At 39.0% G+C, this 22,035-nt stretch overlaps 1 protein-coding gene and 1 non-coding gene across 20 annotated transcripts in view; both read right to left on the bottom strand.

Moving 5' to 3' along the window:
- The window catches only part of PUM1 (pumilio RNA binding family member 1), a 128,370-nt gene that overhangs the window by 17,645 nt on the left and 88,690 nt on the right, over positions 1–22,035 (bottom strand). For 14 of the 19 annotated variants that reach the window (XM_060140776.1, XM_060140785.1, XM_060140778.1 and 11 more), the window contains 6 exons: positions 18,094–18,232; positions 16,674–16,817; positions 15,549–15,845; positions 14,237–14,473; positions 3,195–3,462; positions 1,723–1,852 (listed from right to left, as the gene is read on the bottom strand). In XM_060140776.1, the coding sequence (XP_059996759.1) occupies positions 1,723–1,852; positions 3,195–3,462; positions 14,237–14,473; positions 15,549–15,845; positions 16,674–16,817; positions 18,094–18,232 (1,215 nt within the window). The remainder of the gene's footprint in view (positions 1–1,722; positions 1,853–3,194; positions 3,463–14,236; positions 14,474–15,548; positions 15,846–16,673; positions 16,818–18,093; positions 18,233–22,035) is intronic. The other 5 variants (XM_060140783.1, XM_060140795.1, XM_060140786.1 and 2 more) reach the window with 3 other exon arrangements.
- Positions 17,902–17,978, bottom strand: LOC132516569 (small nucleolar RNA SNORD103/SNORD85). The gene has a single exon (XR_009539394.1). It is a non-coding gene; the product is annotated as a small nucleolar RNA SNORD103/SNORD85 (small nucleolar RNA).

The following is a 22,035-nucleotide window of genomic DNA, read 5'->3' as shown; positions in this document are numbered from 1 at the left end:
CTGTATTCTATGATAAACTAAACCTCTTATTTAAAAAGCCTTTGTTTCTTCAAACCAGTGGTTATCAGCCTCTGATTATGAGGAACTCTTTAATGTTAAAAAACTTCTCAGATATCCAACTGGAGTGGTTTCACTACTAGTATCTGCTAAACAAATAGGCAATTCCTCAAAGCTGTCCTTAACTCATCAATACTATTAAATATACCTATATGTCCAAGAGCATTTACATTTATTCTTAAAACAACAGTACATGTGGAAGACATTGTTTATTACGGCTTTAGACAATGTCTGGGGAAGATTCAAGAACTTCTTGCAACAAATCTACATCACTTCAGTTGTCTGAGCCTCATAAGCTGAAAACAAGTTCTTCTTTCATCTCTATGAAGTTTAAGCCAAAGCACACATGCACACTGCTCTGAATATACTGTTCTATATTACTATAAGAATTGATAATGTCTATTTATACAAGTCAACAGAATAGGGGGAAAGTCAGTAAAATCAAGGGGTATGACAGCACAATGTTAAAACTCTTCCTAGAATGTTTCTCCATCCCTGGCTTTTTATTTTCATTTGAATAGCACGTGAGACTGGAAGAGACTTTGTGAATAAGGCTGCCCAACCCACTCATTTTCCATACAAGAGAACTGAAGTCCAGGGACATTCTCTAAGTCAGAGAAGTTCTCTAGCTTGTCCCAAAATCATACTGCTATAACCCACTGTTCATTCAGCCACCCCTAGCTGCATTAACCTCTGGAGCTGGAGATCTCTCTATTTTTATATCTGTGACAAAACGGCATTCGAAAGTCAAAATTACAAGAGTCGTGTTTAGGCTGATATCTTAATCCGTAGCTGGAGAATTCAGAGTCAAAGAACTTAGGTCTTTATGAGAAAAGCTGGGAAGATAGAGGCTGTGAGTGAGCCATTTTTTTAATCTTCACACAAACCAAACAAAGTAAGATGTAAGAAGTTTACAAATTTCTTTTGTTGGGGGGCAGGTAATGTGCAGAGTTGCAGCATTTTCCCCCTGTACCAGATGTTTCATCTCAATGCTTCACTCCTTTCTGGATTTATAATGGGGTTGTTGATACCAGTACACCACAGCTACAATGATTAGCAAAAAATCCCTGCGTTTCTGACATTTTAGTTTAGAAGAGGAAATAGACATTAATCCAACCATCTCGTTAATCCTTTCCAAGGAAAATGATAACAAGAGTGGACATTGTCCACATTAATGAAGGAACAATAAGGAACCAAGGCTGAAGGATCACCCAAGAAGCAGCATTTAACAACCCTCATGACTGTGGTTTATGATGAAAAACACCAGAGTTGGTGTTCAAAGATAATTCTCTAGGAATCCATTTTTAAAAATTCATTTTCAGAACTTTACTGTGGTCCTGCTAAAATTATCTTACAAGGATTTTTCCTCCAAAAATGACACTTTTAGTGAAACTATTTTAGCAATCAGAAATATTGTGCGGGATCCTAAATGGGGAGAATGGTCCTACAAACACATTTCTAAAATACACTAGCATCATCTGCTTGGGTATTTAAATGATGCACTACTGCTAATGAACTGGAGAAACATTTAAATGTGCCTCAAAAAGGCCACTCACGCTTCATTTTGAGGACTGGAATGAAATTGCAATTCTAAAAACAGCTAATGAAAATCAAAATGCTATGGAGACTGTCTAAAGTCAAAGGACAGAAAGAACAAAGGCTTACTTCAAAGAACTTCTGAATGACGTAATTTCCAAATACATCCACCATAAGCTGGTAAGCGGCCTGAAGGATTTCATTGAAGACAAGCTGGCGCTCAGCTGGTGTGGCACGCTCAAGTTTCAGCTGAATGAATCTGAAGTACATAGTAAAAAGGGCAATCACAGCATTTTAGGAAGACTTGGAAAGTATATAAAGATTAGCTCACTTTATATAATGTGTCAGTTCTGAAACTAAATGTATGTGTGTGCATGTGCATATACACAGAGGCACAACAGTGTTATTTAAATAAATCACTTGAGCTCACTTCAAATTGAAGAATTACTGAAAAGGAAAAAAAAGTTATATTGTGAAGTATCCCCTAATTTAACTGAGCTTTTAGAAGTATATTTAAATTTTAGTATACTTCATTACAACAGGACATGTATTTATGTGTGGGACTGAGAGGGAGCTGAAAAGGGGGCGCAGGAAAAGAGAGAAGAGGGTAAAAACAGGCACAACACAGGGAGAACTCTACCGGACTTTTTCTTTTAGGAACCAGTCCAACATCAATAAACTCAAAGCCTATGGTCCTTATTATAGTCTTTAACTCACATTCATATGAAGCAGTACATATTTATTAATGATGTGGAACAGTTGTCATCTATGTGCAGTCTCTTTCTAAAGTAGTAGCTATTCAGTTTGCCTTTTTTAGCTCAGGTGACTATATCAGAAAAACCATGTTCTTCTCCCAACCTGGCCTTTAGGATCTAAATATGAGAAATCCTTGCCCAGTAGTAGCAAGCTGGCAGAACTTAAAGAGGAGGTAGGTTCTTTGGGAGTTGTTTTGGTGGAACTGTCAGAGAGAAAGAAAGAGAAAGGGAGAGAGAAGGATGGATGATGTCACCATAAATCTGCTTTTTTCTGAGGACCAGGGTCCCTTTCTGTGAAGTCCATTGGAACAGGGAGTGGTAACCAAAGCTAAATTCTGTGTTTTATAATAGCATCTTCTAACCTCTGTGCAGACTCTCACTTCTACAGAATATGGAACAACAAAGAAAAGTGGTGGCACCATCTTACTCCTGAGCCGAGATCCAAATTTGCATTTGAATAGTGTCTCTTTGAGAGCAAGATTCTTAATAGCGATTCAAGTAGCAAAAGTGTACACATGTCTTTGTGTTAGCGTTTCTGTATTTCTTAAACTGCAGACATTCTGGGAGGTTCTCATGAACAAAGGAACACCAGACTAATCTTTCAGAAAGGTAAAAAGGTTTGTTTCAGCATGTGATCCAGATTACTAAATGGCTACTCTCCATCACTTGTATATCTGCTGACTCTCATAGCCACATCCCTCTGAAATAAGTAACAGGAAGCGTACTAAAAAGCAAACTTTGTTTCAATTATTATATGGCAATTTACTTAATGTATACCTTATCTGAAGCATGGAATTTAAGGCATTAAGAGTTCAGTTACCTTAAGTGGCAAAGCCAAGTCCTCACCTGGACCCATGCTGGTCTTGGGAAAACTCCATTATATGCCCAGCAATCTCCCGCAGTTGTAAATTGGGATACCGGTTATTTCGAAAATCTTCCAAAAGCCTGCTCCTGCCAGAGGGCATGACATCAGACATTCCATATCGCAAACGGGAAGAGGAAAAAAGGGTGCTGCTGGGGCTGAAGAGGCTGGAGGCACTGCTCGCGCTGCGGTACTTGGCTTCAGCGCCTGGAGCAGCAGAGATGTATCTTCCACTGCCATTTGTGAGTCCTCCTGTTGGTTACAGAACAGGAGAACTCAAGACTCATTCTTAACGAACTTTATTCAAGAGAGGAAAAAGCATCCTATAAATGAAATCCTGCATCACCTCTGATTTCTTTTCAATTCTGCTGCTTTCGTGTTAAGATTCAATTCTATTAGTGCCACGACTTTCATAAGACAAACTCACCAAGCTGGAAGAAAACTTTTGCACAAAAATTGAGAGGGGAATGCTGTTAACCATTGATAGGAAACTGCTAGCAATAATGGAGCAATGGTTAGTATAGCCCTTAGTAAATAAAATGAGGAAAGGTCCTGCTGTGTGAACCAGCACCTGAACACCAGGATCAGAAAAGACAAAATGCACAGAAACTTCAGTGGTTTTCCACTCTGATCTCTGTGGAGATTCCTGCCATCAGTGGATAATCCCCACTCCCATCTGAAACCCTCCCTTAAAAAAAAAAAAATCTGTTTTTTTTTTTTTAGGGTACCCAGATTAGTCTGTTTTATATAGTGGACCTCCTAAAAAAGCTTTGAAGGCATGGTTTTGCCACTAAATAGAAGTCTGAAAATCACTAAGGCAACCAAGGCCAAGGATTAGACATAAGGGATAGAAAAAAAGGACGTGTGCTTTGAAATGGAAGGTTTTCCAGTTCTTCACCAGGAATGGACAGCATCTAACTCCTTCTACTGGAACAGAGCCTGAAGTGACTGCAGTAGCAACAACTTTCAGGCTACCGATATTGCCGTTTTGACTGCTGACAAGGGAATAATCATTGTGAATCCGAGACACATAAAACAGAGATAAGACTGAAATGCCTATCAAAAGATAAAACAGAATTAAAAAATTATGAGTATATATTTTCAATATTTTTTTTTTACAACAGAGGGTTTCTTTTTAAACTTTAGATTGTACTATAAAAAGGATGTGAAGCCCTTTTTCTGTTTTTTCCCCCATTCCTACTTTGCAAAGTAGATAAGAAATACCAGTTAAACCACGAAGAGTGTAGGTAAATAACAATTCAGGAGCCATGAGAAAAGTCACCCAACATGATCTGCCTGTTAACTTCTACAGAGCTTCAGTGAATGTCTGGTCTGGAGTTTAATGGTAGCTACAAAAAGATACTCAGCTTGGATTTCTCCACAGAATTCCAGGGCCCAGTTTCAAAGGTCTGGGTCTCAATGAAAACAGTGGAACCAAAAGGAAATGGCTCAACGTTAAATTTTGTTTAAATAGATAAATAAAAATAAAAGCTACTTGCTGAGCATTTGTCCTATGCCAGGCTCTATGCTAGAAGTATTTCATATCCACTTTCTATCAAATTCTCACTGGCATTATGGAAAGGGAGTTTTTAATTCCCATTTATGTAACAGAAAATTAAGGCCCAAAGAGGTGAAATGCTTGTCCAAAGATACAAAACCCAAAATTATCATGGCCAGAATCTGTCACTGCCCTTACAACTACACGAGACTCATTTTCAGACTCAGTTATATAATTTTCTTGTTCTAAAGCAGCGGTCCCCAACCTTTTTGGCACCAGGGACAGGTTTCGTGGAAGACAATTTTTCAATGGACGGGGCGGCGGGGGGTGGGGGGGGGCAGGATGGTTCAGGCGGTAATGCAAGTGACGGGGAGGGATGTGGAGCGGCAGATGCAGCTTCACTCGCTTTGCCCGCCACTCACCTCCTGCTGTGCAGCCCAGTTCCTAACAGGCTGCCAACCCTGTTCTAAAGGACATTGTTTTTCTTGTCAAAATTCCATAATATTTCTTAACCCAAAGGAAAACATTTCTTTAAGGAAAGGAGAGAGGAGGTTTACAAGAAAAGAGAATAGTAGCCATATGGCTGCTCTTTATTCCATTTCAAAAACAATTCTTTCTACCCTGGCTTGAGACAGGGGACAAACAGGCAAAGAGGTGGTAATCAGGTAAGTCAGCAGGTACTGGGAGAGTGTGGTTAAGAAGAAGGAACAGCATGAACATACAAAGTTTTGAAAACAATTTAAAAGGTTAAGAACCTGGTCACTAACAAAGGCACTTAGGGAAAAGTAACATATCAACAGAGAAACAATCAAACTCTTAAAAGGCCTGACAAACATCCAAATTAACATGCAAGGTAGGAGACAACAGCATTCTGCCATGGAATGTGTATCTCTGTAAATAAACTCTCTTTCACTTAAAAAAAATAAACATGGAAGGTGGCCAGGTCCCTGATGACAAGGCTGAATGACAGGAACCAACCCTGAGCACTGCCGTACCCCTAAACTTCCAGTTATACGAGCCAACAAATGAACTTATTGTTTAAGCCACTATTCGATGGATTTTCTGTTACTGTGGCCAAAAGCATACTGACTAATCCATAACATAAATGGCTGGAGTGACTACTGGGTAGATTTATACACCTGCCCTGAAGTTTTGATTTTTGGCTTTGGTGTCTTTGGATGCCAGACAGGATACACAGACACACATATACACACACAGCTTTTATTATTGAGAAAGGAAGTATACAAATCTGAAAAAGAAAATAAATTTCTCCAGGTACTATATTATAAATGGCAAACTAACAGTCAACAGGAGTATTTTGCTCAGGCCAAATAATTTTCTTTAAACATTAAACCAACGGTTAAAGTAGATTTTTGCTTAAAAATGTGGTTTTCTGGTTGTTTTTCAAAAGGTACCTGGCAAATAGTAGACCATCATTATTTGTGGACTGCAGCTCCTTTATATGGGGAATATGCAGAAAGGTGTTTTCCAGTTCACTATAGTTTACACACCTACATGTGCTAATACCCAAATTACTATCCCCTGGAGATGGCCCCTGAAAGTGTTTGAATTTTAACCTCATTTTTAAAGGAACATTTCACGTAGGCTCTTTAAGCCTCCTAGTGATTTCACAAAGTTTTTCTATAATATTTTGACGGTAGTGGATTTCACAGAGCTCTGTCCTATGACAACATTTCCACAGAAGTCAAAGGCTTAAATGTTTTGTGTATGTGCAGGTTTCCCACTCCACATGTAAAGAGCCTCACCATTCCACCCTAACAACAAGCAAACGCTGAAAAATCAACAATTCTTCTTAGATCCACAAGAGAGAGGAAGACAGAGCAAACGACTGTCCCCAAGACTGGAGAGACAGACATACAGGTCACCACAGCTAACCAGACCAGGGACTCAAGTGGACACCACTGCCTGAACCAGTACCAGACTAGGAAAACCTGAACTGTAACTGACAAATTAAGAAGCTCAGTGTGGATGACCCTGAAATACACAACTCCAGCCTACTCAAACTATCCTGTTCCACCAAAGGGAGGAGGAAAAAAACTAAGAAACACTTGTGAAGTTGACAGTCCAGAGGCACAGGCTCACTAAAAGACTGAGACCTAATCATAGGTCTATAGAACATTTTCCCTCCCTCCACACCTCACCACCACATCACTAAAAACCTATTTACAGCAGTTCCTTTCACTCGATGTACCAGGCATGGCTATCAAAGATAAACTGCAAGGCATATCAAAAGGCAAAAAATAAAATTTGAAGAGGAACATCAGGAACATACATGGCAGGGATGTTGAAATTATCAGACTGGGAATTTAAAACAATTATGATTAATATGCTAAGGACTCTAAAGGATAAAGTAGACAGCATGCAAGAATAGACAGGCAATGTAAGCAGAGATGGAAATCCTAAGAAAGAACCAAAAAGAAATATTAGAGACAAAAAACACTATAACCAAAATGAAGAATGCCTCTGACGGGCTTATTAACAAACTGGACACAGATGAAGAAAGAATCTCTGAGCTAGAGGATCTATCAACAGATTCCTCAAAAACCAAAAAGGAAAGAAAACAAAGACTGGGGAAAAACAAAATCCAAGGACTGTGGGGCAACTACTACAAAGTTGTAACATACACATAACTGGAATACCAGAAGGAGAAGGAGGAGAGAAAGGAACAGAGGGAATATCTGCAACAATAATGACTAAGGATTTCTCTAATGCCAGACACCAACCAGCAGATCCAGGAAGTGCAGGGAACACCAAGCAAGATAAAGACCAAAAAAACTACTCCTCCAACTATCATTTTCAAATTACAGAAAATCAAAGATACAGAAAAAATACTAAAAGAAGCCACAGAGGGGAAAACACCCCACCTACGAGGAGCAAAGGTAAGAATTACATCCAACTTCTCCTCAAAAAGTATGCAATCAAGAAGAGAAGACTGTAAGTTTTGAGAGGAAAAAACCCACCAACCTAGAATTCCGTATCCTGCAAAATTATCCTTCACAAATGAAGGAAAAATAAAGACTTTCTCAGGCAAACAAAAATTGATGAAATTTGTTGCCAGTAGATGTGACTTGCAAGAAATGTCAAAAGAAGTTCTTCAGAGAGAAATATAAATAATACAGGCCAGAAACTGATCTATATAATGAAAGGAAGAGCATCAAAAAAGGAATAAGTAAAATAAAAACTTTTATTTACCTTATTCTTCATTGATCTGACAACAGTTTGTTCAAATAATAGCAACAATGTATTCAATTATGTATGCTTATGTTTATATCATATACATATATATACACACATATGCTTTATATAGCTGAAATGAATGACAGCAATGACACAAAGGATGGGAGGAAAAGGTTAAGATTATTTTGTTATTTTAAGGTCCTCACACTACATGTGAAGTCGTATAGTCTTATTTGAAAGTGGACCTGGATTAATTGTAAATGTATAATGATCCTAGGGCAACACTAGAAAAAAAAAAAAAGTAGTAGTATAACTGATAGGTTAAGAAAGGAAATAAAATGGAATCATATAAAATGCTCAATTAAAGCCACAAAAGGCAGAAAAAGAGCAGAAGACAGAAACAAAGAAAAAAAATAGAAGACAACAGATATGGTAAATATTAACCCAACTATATCAATAATCACTTTGAATGTCAATGGTCTAAATGAACCAATTAAAGAGATTGTCAGAGTGGATCAAAAAATGTAGTCCAGGGGCTTCCCTGGTGGCACAGTGGTTAAGAATCCACCTGCCAATGCAGGGGACGTGGGTTCGAGCCCTGGTCTGGGAAGATCCCACATGCCGCATAGCAACTAAGCCTGTGAGCCATAACTACTGAGCCTGCGCTCTAGAGCCCGCGAGCCACAACTACTGAGCCCTTGTGTCACAACTACTGAAGCCCGTGTGCCTAGAGCCTGTGCTCCGCAACAAGAGAAGCCACCGCAATGAGAAGCCCACACACCACAAGGAAGAGTAGCCCCCACTCGCCACAACTACAGAAAGCCCGTGAACAGCAACTAACACCCAACACAGCCAAAAATAAATAAATTTATTTTTAAAAATGTAATCCGACTATTATGCTGTCTACAAGAAACTCACTTTAAAAATAAAGACACATACAGATTAACAGTAAATGGACGGACAAAAGTATACCACGCTTAAATTAAGATGTGCTTCAGTTACTTTATACAAAGGGTTTTCTAGTATTTCTAGCCATCTAGTATTCCATCCTTTTCCTATGTGGAATGTTTTCATTCATCTTGTTTTGCTTTCTGTACTCAGAGATTTAGTAGATGCCTAATGGGCAAAGTCCTGCCTTCTTTGCCTTTTAAAGAAAAATTCCAAAGGTGCCCAACATCTGGCTCTGTATTTATTACAGGCGGAGGCAATGTTGCTCACCAAAGTGTTTATAAAAAGTTCTCCCCAATCCACTCCCTAATATCACAGCCAGGTAGTCCTAAATGAAAATAAGCCTAAGAGTAACTGTCTTTAGTGCGTAATACTGAATCCTAACTAAGTTGATTTTCACATGGTTTGTTTTACGGATGACAAGTCACCTTCAGAGAACCAGGTGTCACAAAACACTACATTTCCATTTAGAACAGAGAAGTGCCTAAAGGGGCACACATGACTAGTAAACAACCGGAAATGAATACAGGTTACTGAACAATAAATTAGAAACAGCTACTGCAGTTCAGGCAGGGACAGAGAAAAGCATTTTGTTTGATCTTTGCTTTTCTTAAAGGACTAAGGGCACATACAACCTTGAATTTAAAGGACAGGAAGAATTTATTTGAAGAAGACAGGAATTCTACCATGATGATAAAACTAAATGCTTGCAAGCAACAAACAATCCAAAACAAAACTAGAATTCCATTCAAGAAAAATAAAATATACACTAACTAGTTTAACAAAAGACATTTAAGACCTACACACTAAAAATTTCAAAACTTTGCTGGGGAAAACGGTGCATGCAAAAAGATGAACCATCACCTCATGCAATACACAAAATTAATTCAAAATAGATCAAAGACTTTAAGAGCTAAAACAATAAAATTTTTAGAACGAAACACAGGAGAAAATCTTTAAGACCTTGAGTTGGGCAAAGATTTCTATACCAGAAAGCATGATAAACTGGACCTCATCAAAATTAAAACTACTGCACTTCAAAAACATCCATTTAAAAATAAAGGGCCTCCCTGGTGGCGCAGTGGTTGAGAGTCCGCCTGCCGATGCAGGGGACACGGCTTCGTGCCCCGGTCCGGGAGGATCCCACATGCCGCGGAGCGGCTGGGCCCGTGAGCCATGGCCTCTGAGCCTGCGCGTCCGGAGCCTGTGCTCCACAACGGGAGAGGCCACAACAGTGAGAGGCCCGCGTACTGCAAAAAAAAAAAAAAAAAAAAAAAAAGATACATATATTAAAAAAAAAAAAAAAAAACAGAAGTTTGGGGACTTCCCTGGTGGTGCAGTGGTTAAGGATCTGCCTGCCAATGCAGGGGACACGGGTTCGAGCCCTGGTCTGGGAAGATCCCTCATACCGCGGAGCAAATAAGCCCATGTGCCACAACTACTGAGCCTGCTCTCTAGAGCCCACGAGCCACAACGAGAAGCCTGCGCACCACAACGAAGAGTAGCCCCCGCTCGCTGCAACTAGAGAAAGGCCGTGTACAGCAACAAAGACCCAACACAGCCAAAAATAAATTAATTAATTTTAAAAAATAGAAGTTTGATCTTTAAACAAGTAATGAAAAAAGCATTGAAGAGTCTATAGTAGGCACTCAACAAGTGATTGTTGAATAAATAATGAGAAAAATAACTCTGCAGGCACTGATGTTTTTTACAGTGCCCTAACACGTGTCTGTCTACTGGGAGGAAGTGTGAAAACGATATCATGGAGAAAAGATCCACACTGGGATAACAGAGATATAGGCTGGAGTGTGCACTCAAACACTTACTAGCTATGGGGTATCACGAAAGTCATTAAACCATGCTGAGTTTAAGTTTCCCTGTGTAGAGCAGAGTTACTTGAGTATTTAACATAATGAATGAACACAATGAATGAATGCTTACTTAGTATGGCTGTTAGTGATCCAAGAACTGATAGCCGGTGGCAGCAGTGTAGTATCAATAGTAGAAGCTGTATTAGGAATGGCCCAATATATATTTGGTAAAGAAATGTTACATTTCCTTGGTGACAAATGGTAAATAGACTTATTGAGGTGATCACTTTGTAATAGTTAAGAATAAAGCATACACGAACCCTTTTCTCAAGGAAACAGACTGAGCTGAGGCAAAGCACTACCAATCAAGACACAAAGTTTCTCAGGAATGGCATGTATGATTAACGTGGTACATGCAGCAATGGAAATCCAATGGAAATACATACATCTAAAGTGCTTAAACAAAGTAAAAAAATTTTTAAGGGAAGGTACGTTAAAAATAAAACCAGGCACAGCTCTATTTACAATAGCCCGGAGATGGAAACAACCTAAATGCCCGTCATCGGATGAATGGATAAAGAAGATGTGGTACATATATACAATGGAATATTACTCAGCCATAAAAAGAGACGAAATTGAGCTATTTGTAATGAGGTGGATAGACCTAGAGTCTGTCATACAGAGTGAAGTAAGTCAGAAAGAGAGAGACAAATACCGTATGCTAACACATATATATGGAATTTAAAAAAAAAAATGTCATGAAAAACCTAGGGGTGAAACAGGAATAAAGACACAGACTTACTAGAGAATGGACTTGAGGTTATGGGGAGGGGGAAGGGTAAACGGTGACAAAGCGATAAAGAGGCATGGACATATATACACTACCAAACGTAAGGTAAATAGCTAGTGGGAAGCAGCCGCATAGCACAGGGAGATCAGCTCGGTGCTTTGTGACCGCCTGGAGGGGTGGGATAGGGAGGGTGGGAGGGAGGGAGACGCAAGCGGGAAGAGATATGGGAATATATGTATGTATATAACTGATTCATTTTGTTGTGAAGCTGAAGCTAACATACCATTGTAAAGCAATTATACTCCAATAAAGATGTTAAAAAAAATAAAAAAAATAAAAAATAAAACCAGGCAGACAGCAAGAGTCATTAAAATAAGAAATAACTCGCACCAATAGTTAGTTCCTTCTCCACAGGGGAAACGTAAATTAAGGAGAAGGAGGTATTTTATTAAATTGTTGATATATTGGAAAGAGGAAAGGCACCATGCATGCAAGTAATGTTTCCAGCTCCATTTTCAAACACCAAGAGCCATAGCATTTGGTTCAGAGGTTGATACAGTCCACAGGACAAATCTGGCCTGCCACCTATTTTTGTAAATAAAGTTTTATTGAAAGATAGCTGCACATTCTTTTACATTTTGCCTGTGGCTGCTTTCACACTTCTACAGCAGAGCTGAACACTGACTACATAGACCATCTGACCTGTAAGCCTAAAATATCTACTATCTGGCTCTTTACAAAAAACTTCTTGCAGATTTAATTTGTTTACTACTCAGTATATGTTAACACAGTTCAAATGTTTAAACCAAGGAATTAAAGGGTACGATTTCTGGATCTGATAATGCACTGGTTTAAAAGCTATCCTGGGTACATTATGTGACAGGATATACACTGACACTACATGCTTTGGAGTCAAAAAGGTTTTGACTCTAAATCCGTTCAGATATGAGAAGACCTAGCAAGATATTTAACTCAGTTTCCTCACTTCTGTATCATAGACATAATACCATATCTTCCAGAGTGATATGTACAGCACCCAAAACCGTTAACAGTAGCCACTAACAGCTATTCCATAAATGTTAGTACCTTCCATCTACATACTAGACTGGGACTTTCATCTCCCCCTTAAAAGTCTGCATTAACCCTCATTCTTTAAAGCCAGGCATCCTGTCACAAGGAAACACTGTTGTGCAATATACCCTATTCCTTATCTATCCGATATGGACTTACCAATCTGGAACGTCCCTACAACTTTTCTTAAGTAATGTCCATATACAACATGAGACAGTGAGCTTTACAACTACAGTTCTCATCATGTGAAATCTCAGGATACACACATACACTCTCTCTCTCTCACATTTCTATGTACATACATACATACATAGTTCTGCCTTAAAACTCATCTCTCAAACTCAGAGACAGCACTCTTAGTTCTAGAATAATAACTATATTATCCTGTCCCCTTCAAGACTTTTTTTGATTTTTATAATCATTTCCCAGTCTTTGTCTTTCCAAATAGAAGTACACTATTCGTTTTTAGTCAGTCCTCATTTCTGAGTCCAGAAAGCCACTTTTAATCTTGCCAGTTAAAAACAAAAAAAGGTCCATGTAAACTATGGACTTTGGATGATAATGATGTATCAATGTAGGTTCATCAATTGTAACCAAGGTACCACTCTAGTGGGGGATGTTGATAATGGGAGAAGCTATGCATGTGTGGGTCAGAGGGTGCAAGGGAAATCTCTGTACTCTCCCCTCAATTTTGCTATGAGCCTAAAACTGCTCTAAAAAATAAAATTTTAATTTTAAAAAAATAATAATAAATAGAAGATTTTAAAAATCAGAATCTTCCAGCAAAGTGGCCATACATGGTATTTCCCAGGACAGTACTGATTCAGGCCTGTCATCACAGAGTAATTATTAACAGCAACCCCATTAACTCTCAAAAGCATCCTGGGTTGCATGATAAATTATATGGTCACTGTACTTCTATGCCTCAGCTTTCCCCATCTAAGAAATAAATCAGTACTTCAAAATCCAAACTCGATAAATAACTAGAGGAAGGGAGTGCGTACCATCTTCCATCTCTTGAAAGATTTAAACATTTGCCACCCAAATTGTTAATACAAGTTTCTTTTCATTTTTATAACTGTCTGCTTACTATCCTCTTTTCCCTCCTCATTTTCCAGGATCTAAATGGTAACATTCTTTTAAACCCCACACATGTAACAAGCTAAACATATAATTGGGAAATATACATCTATACTCATTAGCATACTATGTAGTTTAAGAATGTATATACAAATTTTTTTAAAGAATCTGACAAAATTTTTAAAACAAAATGCTTTATGTGAGAAAGTAAGATATTAAACATATACATGGGGGAGGGGAGGGGAGTCTGAAAAACAAGGCTAAGTATTAATTGTGGTGATATTTCAGTGGTGATACGAGGTTAATACACTCTTTGTCTCTATTTTCCAGCTTTACTTAAAATGAATCTGTACTGTGTTTATACTGAAAGATTCTCACATGTAGCCAAAGATGTTCATACTAAAGCTGAAGTGAATATACAGGGGAGGCGCCCAAACTTGAATAAATCCCAAACTGCTGTGCTATCTAGGTACAGCCTAAATAACATGAGGTACCTTCAGGAAGGCACAGAACACCCAGGACACGTCTTAGGATAAAGGGATTGTCCTTTGCTTATGCAAAGTACTTCTAATGTCATCAGTGGCAAGAGATTTCTAGAGTTCAAGGTGGTGTTAGAGTAATGGTTCTTACCCAGGTTTAAGCTTGAAGAGGATCCATGTGAAGAGAGGGAAGGAGGTGGTGTCTGTGAATGTCCTGGTCCCTGACTAGGGAGAGGCATGCCCACGGGTCCAGGAGAGGAGGAAAAGCTAAGGCCGTTATAAAAACTGTGTCCAATGGGGGTCAAGCTGCTCGATGTCCTCTTATAAAGGTCACTGCTGCCAGTCAGGGAGTCACGGCGGGAGCCACTGCCAGTGTTGGAGTTTGCAACTAAAATGGAATTAAAACAATGCAGATAAGAACAGGCCTGTTCTTCGAAGAACAAGCCCAGTGACCTGTTCCTAACACTTTGATCCAGACTCCTTACCACCGCAAATTTGTCAGCAGAGACAGCCTAACTGTTTATGTGGCAGTTCTAGGGGCAGGTAAAGTAATAAAGAGGACATGGCTCAGGTTAACATGAAACTCTTTTTCAAACCATCACACGTATGCTAAATTTTCCTTCCTTTTGTGTCTCATATTATGGGGGTGAGGGTGGGTTAAAATCCTCTGATGGCCACATAAGTTATGGGAAAGGTGAAAGAAAATGGGCTAGAAAGAATGCCTTTCATCAACCCAAAGGTTCTAGTAGAAAAATGGAGTAGAAAAAAGATTTGTGAATGGGGTACTGCCCCACTACCCAAGACTTACATATGAAAGCCTGGTTTCTCAAAGGGCTCAATCAAGAGTTATTGCTAGCCCCCAGCTCCAACTTAAGACACTTTCTCTCAAATAAACCCTTCTGTTTTGAGATCACATTGTTTTACAAACACTGCAATTATCCCATCGTTTACCTTACTACTTTCCTGCTTTTTTCTCCCATCAAAACATTTAAAATATCTCAGTTTAATTCCTTCCTCCCACTTTTCCATAATATCCACCTTAATTCTTCTCAAGAGACTGGAGAAAACTCATGACTCTTTTAAGGCCTGCAGATTGTGGAGTACACTACCCTATGATCTTTGGTAAGTCCTCCTCCCTTGGTTCTTAACATCGACATTTGTATAATTCCCTCCACATTCTTCCAATGCCTGCAAAAATCCTCAAGGATTTTCTAATCCTTGAAACAAACGGACTTTGAGAGTATAAATAAGTAGCAACGTGAGTGTAAACCTGAAATAGGCCCCAAATGTGTAACTTGAATAGTCCATTATCTCAAACACATGTGGAACAGCTGGGTTCCCACGGGGCTCGGTCCAGATCTGCCTGTGGTATCTGTCCAGGGTTCCATGCATTGTCAGTGTTCCATAAAGATTGTAAAAATAATTAAAATTCAGTTTCAACAGCACATCAGTCTGATTTCTACCTGCTGTTCCAAACCCTCCAAGGGCTGATCCCAGAGTGGCGCCGAGAGAACTGCTACTTCCAAATCCCAAGGATGTGTTGGCAGGCTGGGCAGAGCCCTGGGAGAAGAGGGAGCTGCTCTGTGAATTGCTGCTCAGAGAGTTGTTGCCATAGAAAGAGCTGGATGCCAGGTTGTTACTGGGCTGCTGCTGGGGCTGGGGCTGAGGCTGCTGAGTTCCTAAAGGGCGAAATGGTCCATTTGTTGTTCCAGCAAGACCACCGGCTGCTCCATTTGCTGAAGCTGCAGCCGCTGCAACAGCTATGTAGAAGAAAGCAAACCATTTGGCTATGAAAGAGATTGGCCACATTTCCAAACTACATTGTTATCCTTTTGAAAACCTTTTAATGTTGCCATATTTTTTCAAAGCAGACACAAACCTTGTAAAGAACTATACAAATCTGTCTTTGATCCCTTCATCTGAAGCTTCTATTTTCTATTTCTACTTTCAATTCAAAGTCAAAATACCATTGAAGCCAAGTTCACTGTATTGACAGCTCTAAAGAGGCTATAGTTTAAAATAGAAATGGATATCAAAAAGTTGTATTTCAAATACAACTACTTCCTAAAATCTCAAGTTCTACAAATATCTACATTAAGGACATTTTTTTCCAGAACCAAATACTGAAGTCCCTCAAATTCCTAGGACACTTGAGCATGTTGCTCTCCCCTAGATGTCCCCACTGTTGCTCCCAAATTTATAATATATATGACTTAAAATAAAAACCTATTGCCCCACCCCCTCAAGCAAAAAACAAAAACAAAACAAATACCACATCATCTTAAAATAATGATATGAATTTCACGATATGAAGTGAAATTAGCCTTGGACTTCTGCCAACAGTGCCATTTTGTATGAGTAATCCAACTTCCTATGCTCACAGTAGAGCAGGTCCTTGCTGCTAACCAGCTGGTACATGCTGTCAACAGAATCAGAATCTGATCACTTGCTGCTTCTGATTCTCTCTTTGAAAAATTACAGGGTAGAATTCCTACACTGAGAATGTCAAAGTATATTTCAACACAGTTTAAGAATATCATCCATTGCCCCTTTTAGATCTGAGTGAGTCTATTAAGACGTAAGCTCACCTGCTTGTGCGGCTGAGGAGCTAATGATGACTGGGGCAGGAGCTACAAGTCGAACAGGAGCGCCAAGGCCGTTTCTCGCTCCTGCATTCACCACAAGGGCACCGGTTTGGTCATAGTAAGCAGCAGGAGCCAAGACTGGATAACCTGAGAATATTAAGTTAAGTACACATGAAACAGATAAGTACATATGAATCTAACAAATGTCTCCTGGGCACCAGAATATCTTATTGATAGACACTTACAAACTCAGCATTGGGATCCTGGCTTCGCCACTTAAGGTAGCTGTACAACCCTGAATCTCTGGGTATCCTCATGAGGATAGTAATAACAACAGCCTCACAAAGTTCTTGTTAAGATTAAAAGATGAGTGTGAAAGATGTAACATGCTACCTGGCACAATAAGGGGTAGTGTTATTTATTATCCACCAAGTGTTAGGGAATTCGGTGGGATAGGGAATACCTGTGCTCTTCAAAGTGCTAACCACAGTTATCACCAGCAACCATACACTGACAATTTTTTTTATGTTTTCTTGCCTACACAAGTTAACAGTAGGTACAAATGATTCCAACAATCAAAGAACTTTCATACCACATAATCTAAGCACAAATATCCTACAAGTTAGCAGGGAAAACCTAGACAGGCTTCAATTAACAGGGTCTTTCAATATTCTATGAGATGGAATCTTCAAATCCTATTGAGCCATAAGAGAAATTATAGGTGACTTCATAATAAAACATAAATGCTTAGTAATTAACAACATGCATGATGCAAGTTCAAGTTACTCAGCGAATTCATAAATAGATCAGTTGATTTAGGGATGTGCCATGGTAAGAACCCATAAACGTATACTGAGGTCTCAGAAGGACCTGTTTCAAAGGAATAACCTCAGACTACATGCAATCCATGCAAAGAATAAGACCAGGAGACAGTGAGCTAAGAATAACCTATATTCAGGATATGTATCAATCACAGATAGACAGCTACAAAGCACCTCTACTGTTGGTTCGAGAGAAATCCTAAAAATCTAAGGAGGACACTATCAAGGAATACTAGGAATGTCTTCCTAATAATACTATTCAAAGACATCAGCCTTGGAGTGACGCTGATGCAGTCTGGCCACTCTTTCCACTCTTAACACTGAGGGAGAAAACAGATCATCACCAAAGGAAAATAGCATACTCCAAGCTATGTGTGGAGGTTCACATATCTCCAACATTTAAGACTGAGACTGGCTCAGAACACTAGGTGCTCTCATCAACGAACTATGGTCTAAGTGAGGGCAAGTGTATGTCATCCTCGCCAGTGCCAAATGATGACAAGCCTAAGCAAGCCAAAAGTACTGCCCATTCTCTTCTGAATCTTCCCCAATAAGCAGACTTTTTCACCCTCAAATGATGAGGAACAACAATGCAGCCTCACCTGGCATGCCTGCAGCCAGTCCTTGTCCAAAAGCAAGGGCAGAATTCACTGCTGCAGCTGCCACTAGTGGATCTGCTTGCTGTCCCTGCTGGTTCTGATTTGGGGTCAAAGGACGCTGGCTGGCTCCTCCACGGAGAACCTGGGAGACAAAAATAAATCAACTACTTTCTTTTCATTGGAAACATCTAAGACCCGCCACATGCTTCAGTTGGATCAACTTTAAAACTGATGGTTGTTAACGATTTTTCTGATAATGGTTTTATGTGGCATGGCTGTTAGGATAAAAAAAATCCATTAACAGCATTTCATATAGTGAAATTTCATTCTACCATTCTTAGTTTAAACATATTACCTTTATAAGGAGCCAAGAGCATACAAAAGTGATCATTCATTCATTAATCAAATACTTAATGCCTAACATCTGGCAGGTAATGGGGCTACAGCAATGAACAAGACACACAAAGCTCCTGCCCAACTGGAGCTTTTATTCCAGCGAATGAGAGCTAGACAGTAACTCTACAATAATTAAAAAGTGGGTGAGGGCCTCCCTGGTGGCGCAGTGGTTGAGAGTCCGCCTGCCGATGCAGGGGACACGGGTTCGTGCCCCGGTCCCGGAGGATCCCACATGCCATGGAGTGGCTGGGCCCGTGAGCCATGGCCACTGAGCCTGCGCGTCCGGAGCCTGTGCTCCGCAGTGGGAGAGGCCACAACAGTGAGAGGCCCGCGTAACCACAAAAAAAAAAAAAAAAAAGTGGGTGAAAAAAAGAGTATGGTGGAGTGGAGGAGGGGTTTAGATATGATAAACAAGTGTAATTTACCCACATCATTAAGTTATAGTATCTGTATCAAAACACAGACACACAGACACACACAGACACACACACACACACACACACACACACTAAACTTTCTTTATGGAATGTGAGAACATTTTCTCTACCCTATAACACTATTCCCATTTATCAGGGCCCAAATGGCCCCAAATGAAATCAACAGGTTTGATTTAGGAGGCTTCTGACTTGACCGTTTCTATTCTTCCTCTCATAAATACCACAAACGCACAGTAATCTACATGGATATGAGTATTAGTCAAGAACACTGACATTTCAGCACAGAATACTAGTTCTGTCACCGTGATAAAGGATCTACTTTTCTTTTTATTAATGAAACATAGGTAGTAAGATGCTGATAATCATTCTTATTCTGAATGCTCTGAAGAATCTATTCCAAAAGATCTATCTATGCCAGTAAGTAAAAATGCAAAACCCAATACCAAGGCTAAAATTACCAACGTTTATGCATTTTGCAATGTTTTCAAAGGCAAAGTTCTTATCAGATCATTTTCAGTATCACTCTGCTACTTATAAAAGTTACACATGTAATCAAGAACCCGTGCACAGATTTTTCTTGGTACCATTTGGTAAAAAATGTAAAAGAGAAACACCACAATCAAATATTTATTAAATGAGTATTTTAAATGACCAACACTGTCCATATTGGCAAGAAGAGATGTGTAGACACTTAATTTACCCAAACTTTCTTATTTCTTTATCTGTAAGAATAGTGAGAGTAACAGCTGATCATGCAGATTTGTAGGAAATATTAGAATTAATGTCTGCAAGGCACAGTGCCTAGTACCCAGGAGCTAATCAATAACCAATAGTTAATTCCTATCAAAATATTAGGCAATTCATTTCTGTTTGTGAACCAAAGAATCTAACGGACTTGACAACAGAAGGAGTGCTTCAATCTATATAGGTAGAAGACTCAAGGGAGGCTGCACAGGTGAGAGTTTGTAGAAAATGCCTAACCAATAATCCAGAACAGCTCTCACCCTAGAAGTAAACAGCAGGTACAGAGATATGGCAAATACTAATAGTTCAAGAACTTAAAAAAAAAAAAAAATCAATGAAAACATCCTTTTCATAGGGCAGAATGAATTAGGCTTATGTTTGGTTAGGAGTTGTGTGAAACATCAGAGGACAGGGAAATGGACAAGGTACCTGAAGAAAGGGGTAGTCCAGACTACTGAGTCCTATTTTACAATCAGGAGAGCAATGTGTTTCCTTTTTGTCAACTCTCTAGAAATCTAAGTGGTTCCCTTGACAATAAATCAAAGTTCTTAAGTCAGCTGCCAATATTCATATTTTAATTTCATAAATGTCAAGCCTGAATTTTATGGAAACAAATATGTAAAATTCCACAAGTAAAATTTTATATACTATAAAATCAACAAAAATGACTATCTACTTGTAAAACACTATCCTAGGAGTTAGTTTACTACCTATCTTCATGATGCAAAAGGTGTTAAATTCAAATTTCTTTTCAAAGGTACTGATTTAAACACAGCATTTAAAATGTAATAAGCAAGTAGATGCTCAATGGAGATATTTTCATTAATAATCATTCATCCTTCTACAGTTCACCATGCTTAGTAGAATCATAATCTATACAGTCTCCCCTAATCTAGAAAGTTCAGAAGCCATTCTAAACTTTTCTCTCTCAAAATGCAACATCCAACACCAAGCCACCACCTGTGCCTGGGTTCAACCTAATATCCAGGATTTTTTCTTTAACAAACATTTTGAAATAGAGAATAACAGTTTTTTTTTTTAATCAGGTGTCAAAGGAACCTTCAAAAAGAATGAAAAAGAAATCAGAAGGAAGGTGAAGTGGCCAGGATGTCAATGACTCTACTGAAAGTTTCAGCAATTACATTTGGAAGAGTCAGCATGCCTAGAAGAACATAACAAATGCCTTCTGATAAAACGTAAAGGCCAAAAGGCCGAAAGCAAAGTTTAAAAAGAACCTCTCATTTCAATGACTATGACCAAAAAAGTTCACCAAGAATATCGTATTTTCCTGAAACATCTGACGCCAGAAACTGGCAAAAATATCACTGGAACTAAAATATGGCTACTTGTTAAAAGGTAATGTTAATAATAATAACTTTTTCATAGTAAGGTTTGTTATTGTGGATGACAGAAAACTCTGAAATAATGTACATGATTATCATACCCATTTTATAGCTAAGGATATATTCAGAGAAATCATGCAACTTGCCCTAGTTGCAACCAGTTAGTGGTAGAACAAAGACCAGATCTCAGGCTTTCTATCACCATGGTCAGAAGACGTAACAAGTTGTGAACTTACAGATTTGGGTTCAAATCTTCTTCTTTTTTTAAATTTATTTTTGGTTGCACTGGGGCTTTGTTGCCTTTAGTTGCAGAAAGCGGGAGCTACTCTGTTGCGGTGCTTAGGCTTCTCATTGCGGTGGCTTCTCTTGTTGTGGAGCATGGGCTATAGGCGCACGGGCCTCAGTAGTTGTGCCTTGCAGGCTCTAGAGCATGGGCTCAGTAGTTGTGGTGCACAGGCTTAGTTGCTCTGTGGCATGTGGGATCTTCCCGGACCAGGGCTCGAACCCATGTCCCCTGCATTAGCAGGCGGATTCTTAACCACTGCGCCACCAGGGAAGTCCCAGGTTCAAATCTTACCACCTTAATAGGTGTGTGATCCTGGGCACACAAATTCCATTTCCTTAATCTTATGCTGGGAAGTCATATAATCTACTTATCAGAATAAAAGAAATTATATGTAGAGCACTTAGCTTTAAACAAAAAGCTTTCAATAAGAAGTACTTATTACTATTTTTCTTATTCACTCTATTAGAGCAAATTTTAAACAAAGCAACTACTTCAGTCTTCTAAATCCATGATTTGGCAGCCATTTAAACACAAAGATCATGACTTGATAAATACCAACTATCCACAAAGAGTAGCTAAGAAATTTATTAATAGGGATCACCCATTCTGTCAACAAACTATCTGCTGAATTCCCTATGCATGTGGTACTAGAATTCTATCTATTGCAACAAAAATCATGCATTAACTTACAAAAAAAATCTGACTACAAAAATACTGACTCAGAGGGGCTTCCCTGGTG

The sequence above is a fragment of the Lagenorhynchus albirostris genome, chromosome 2 (genome assembly GCF_949774975.1).
Source record: "Lagenorhynchus albirostris chromosome 2, mLagAlb1.1, whole genome shotgun sequence".
NCBI lineage: Eukaryota > Metazoa > Chordata > Mammalia > Artiodactyla > Delphinidae > Lagenorhynchus > Lagenorhynchus albirostris.
The sequence above is the reverse complement of the archived record's forward strand: the minus strand, read 5'-3'. Positions and strand labels throughout refer to the sequence as shown.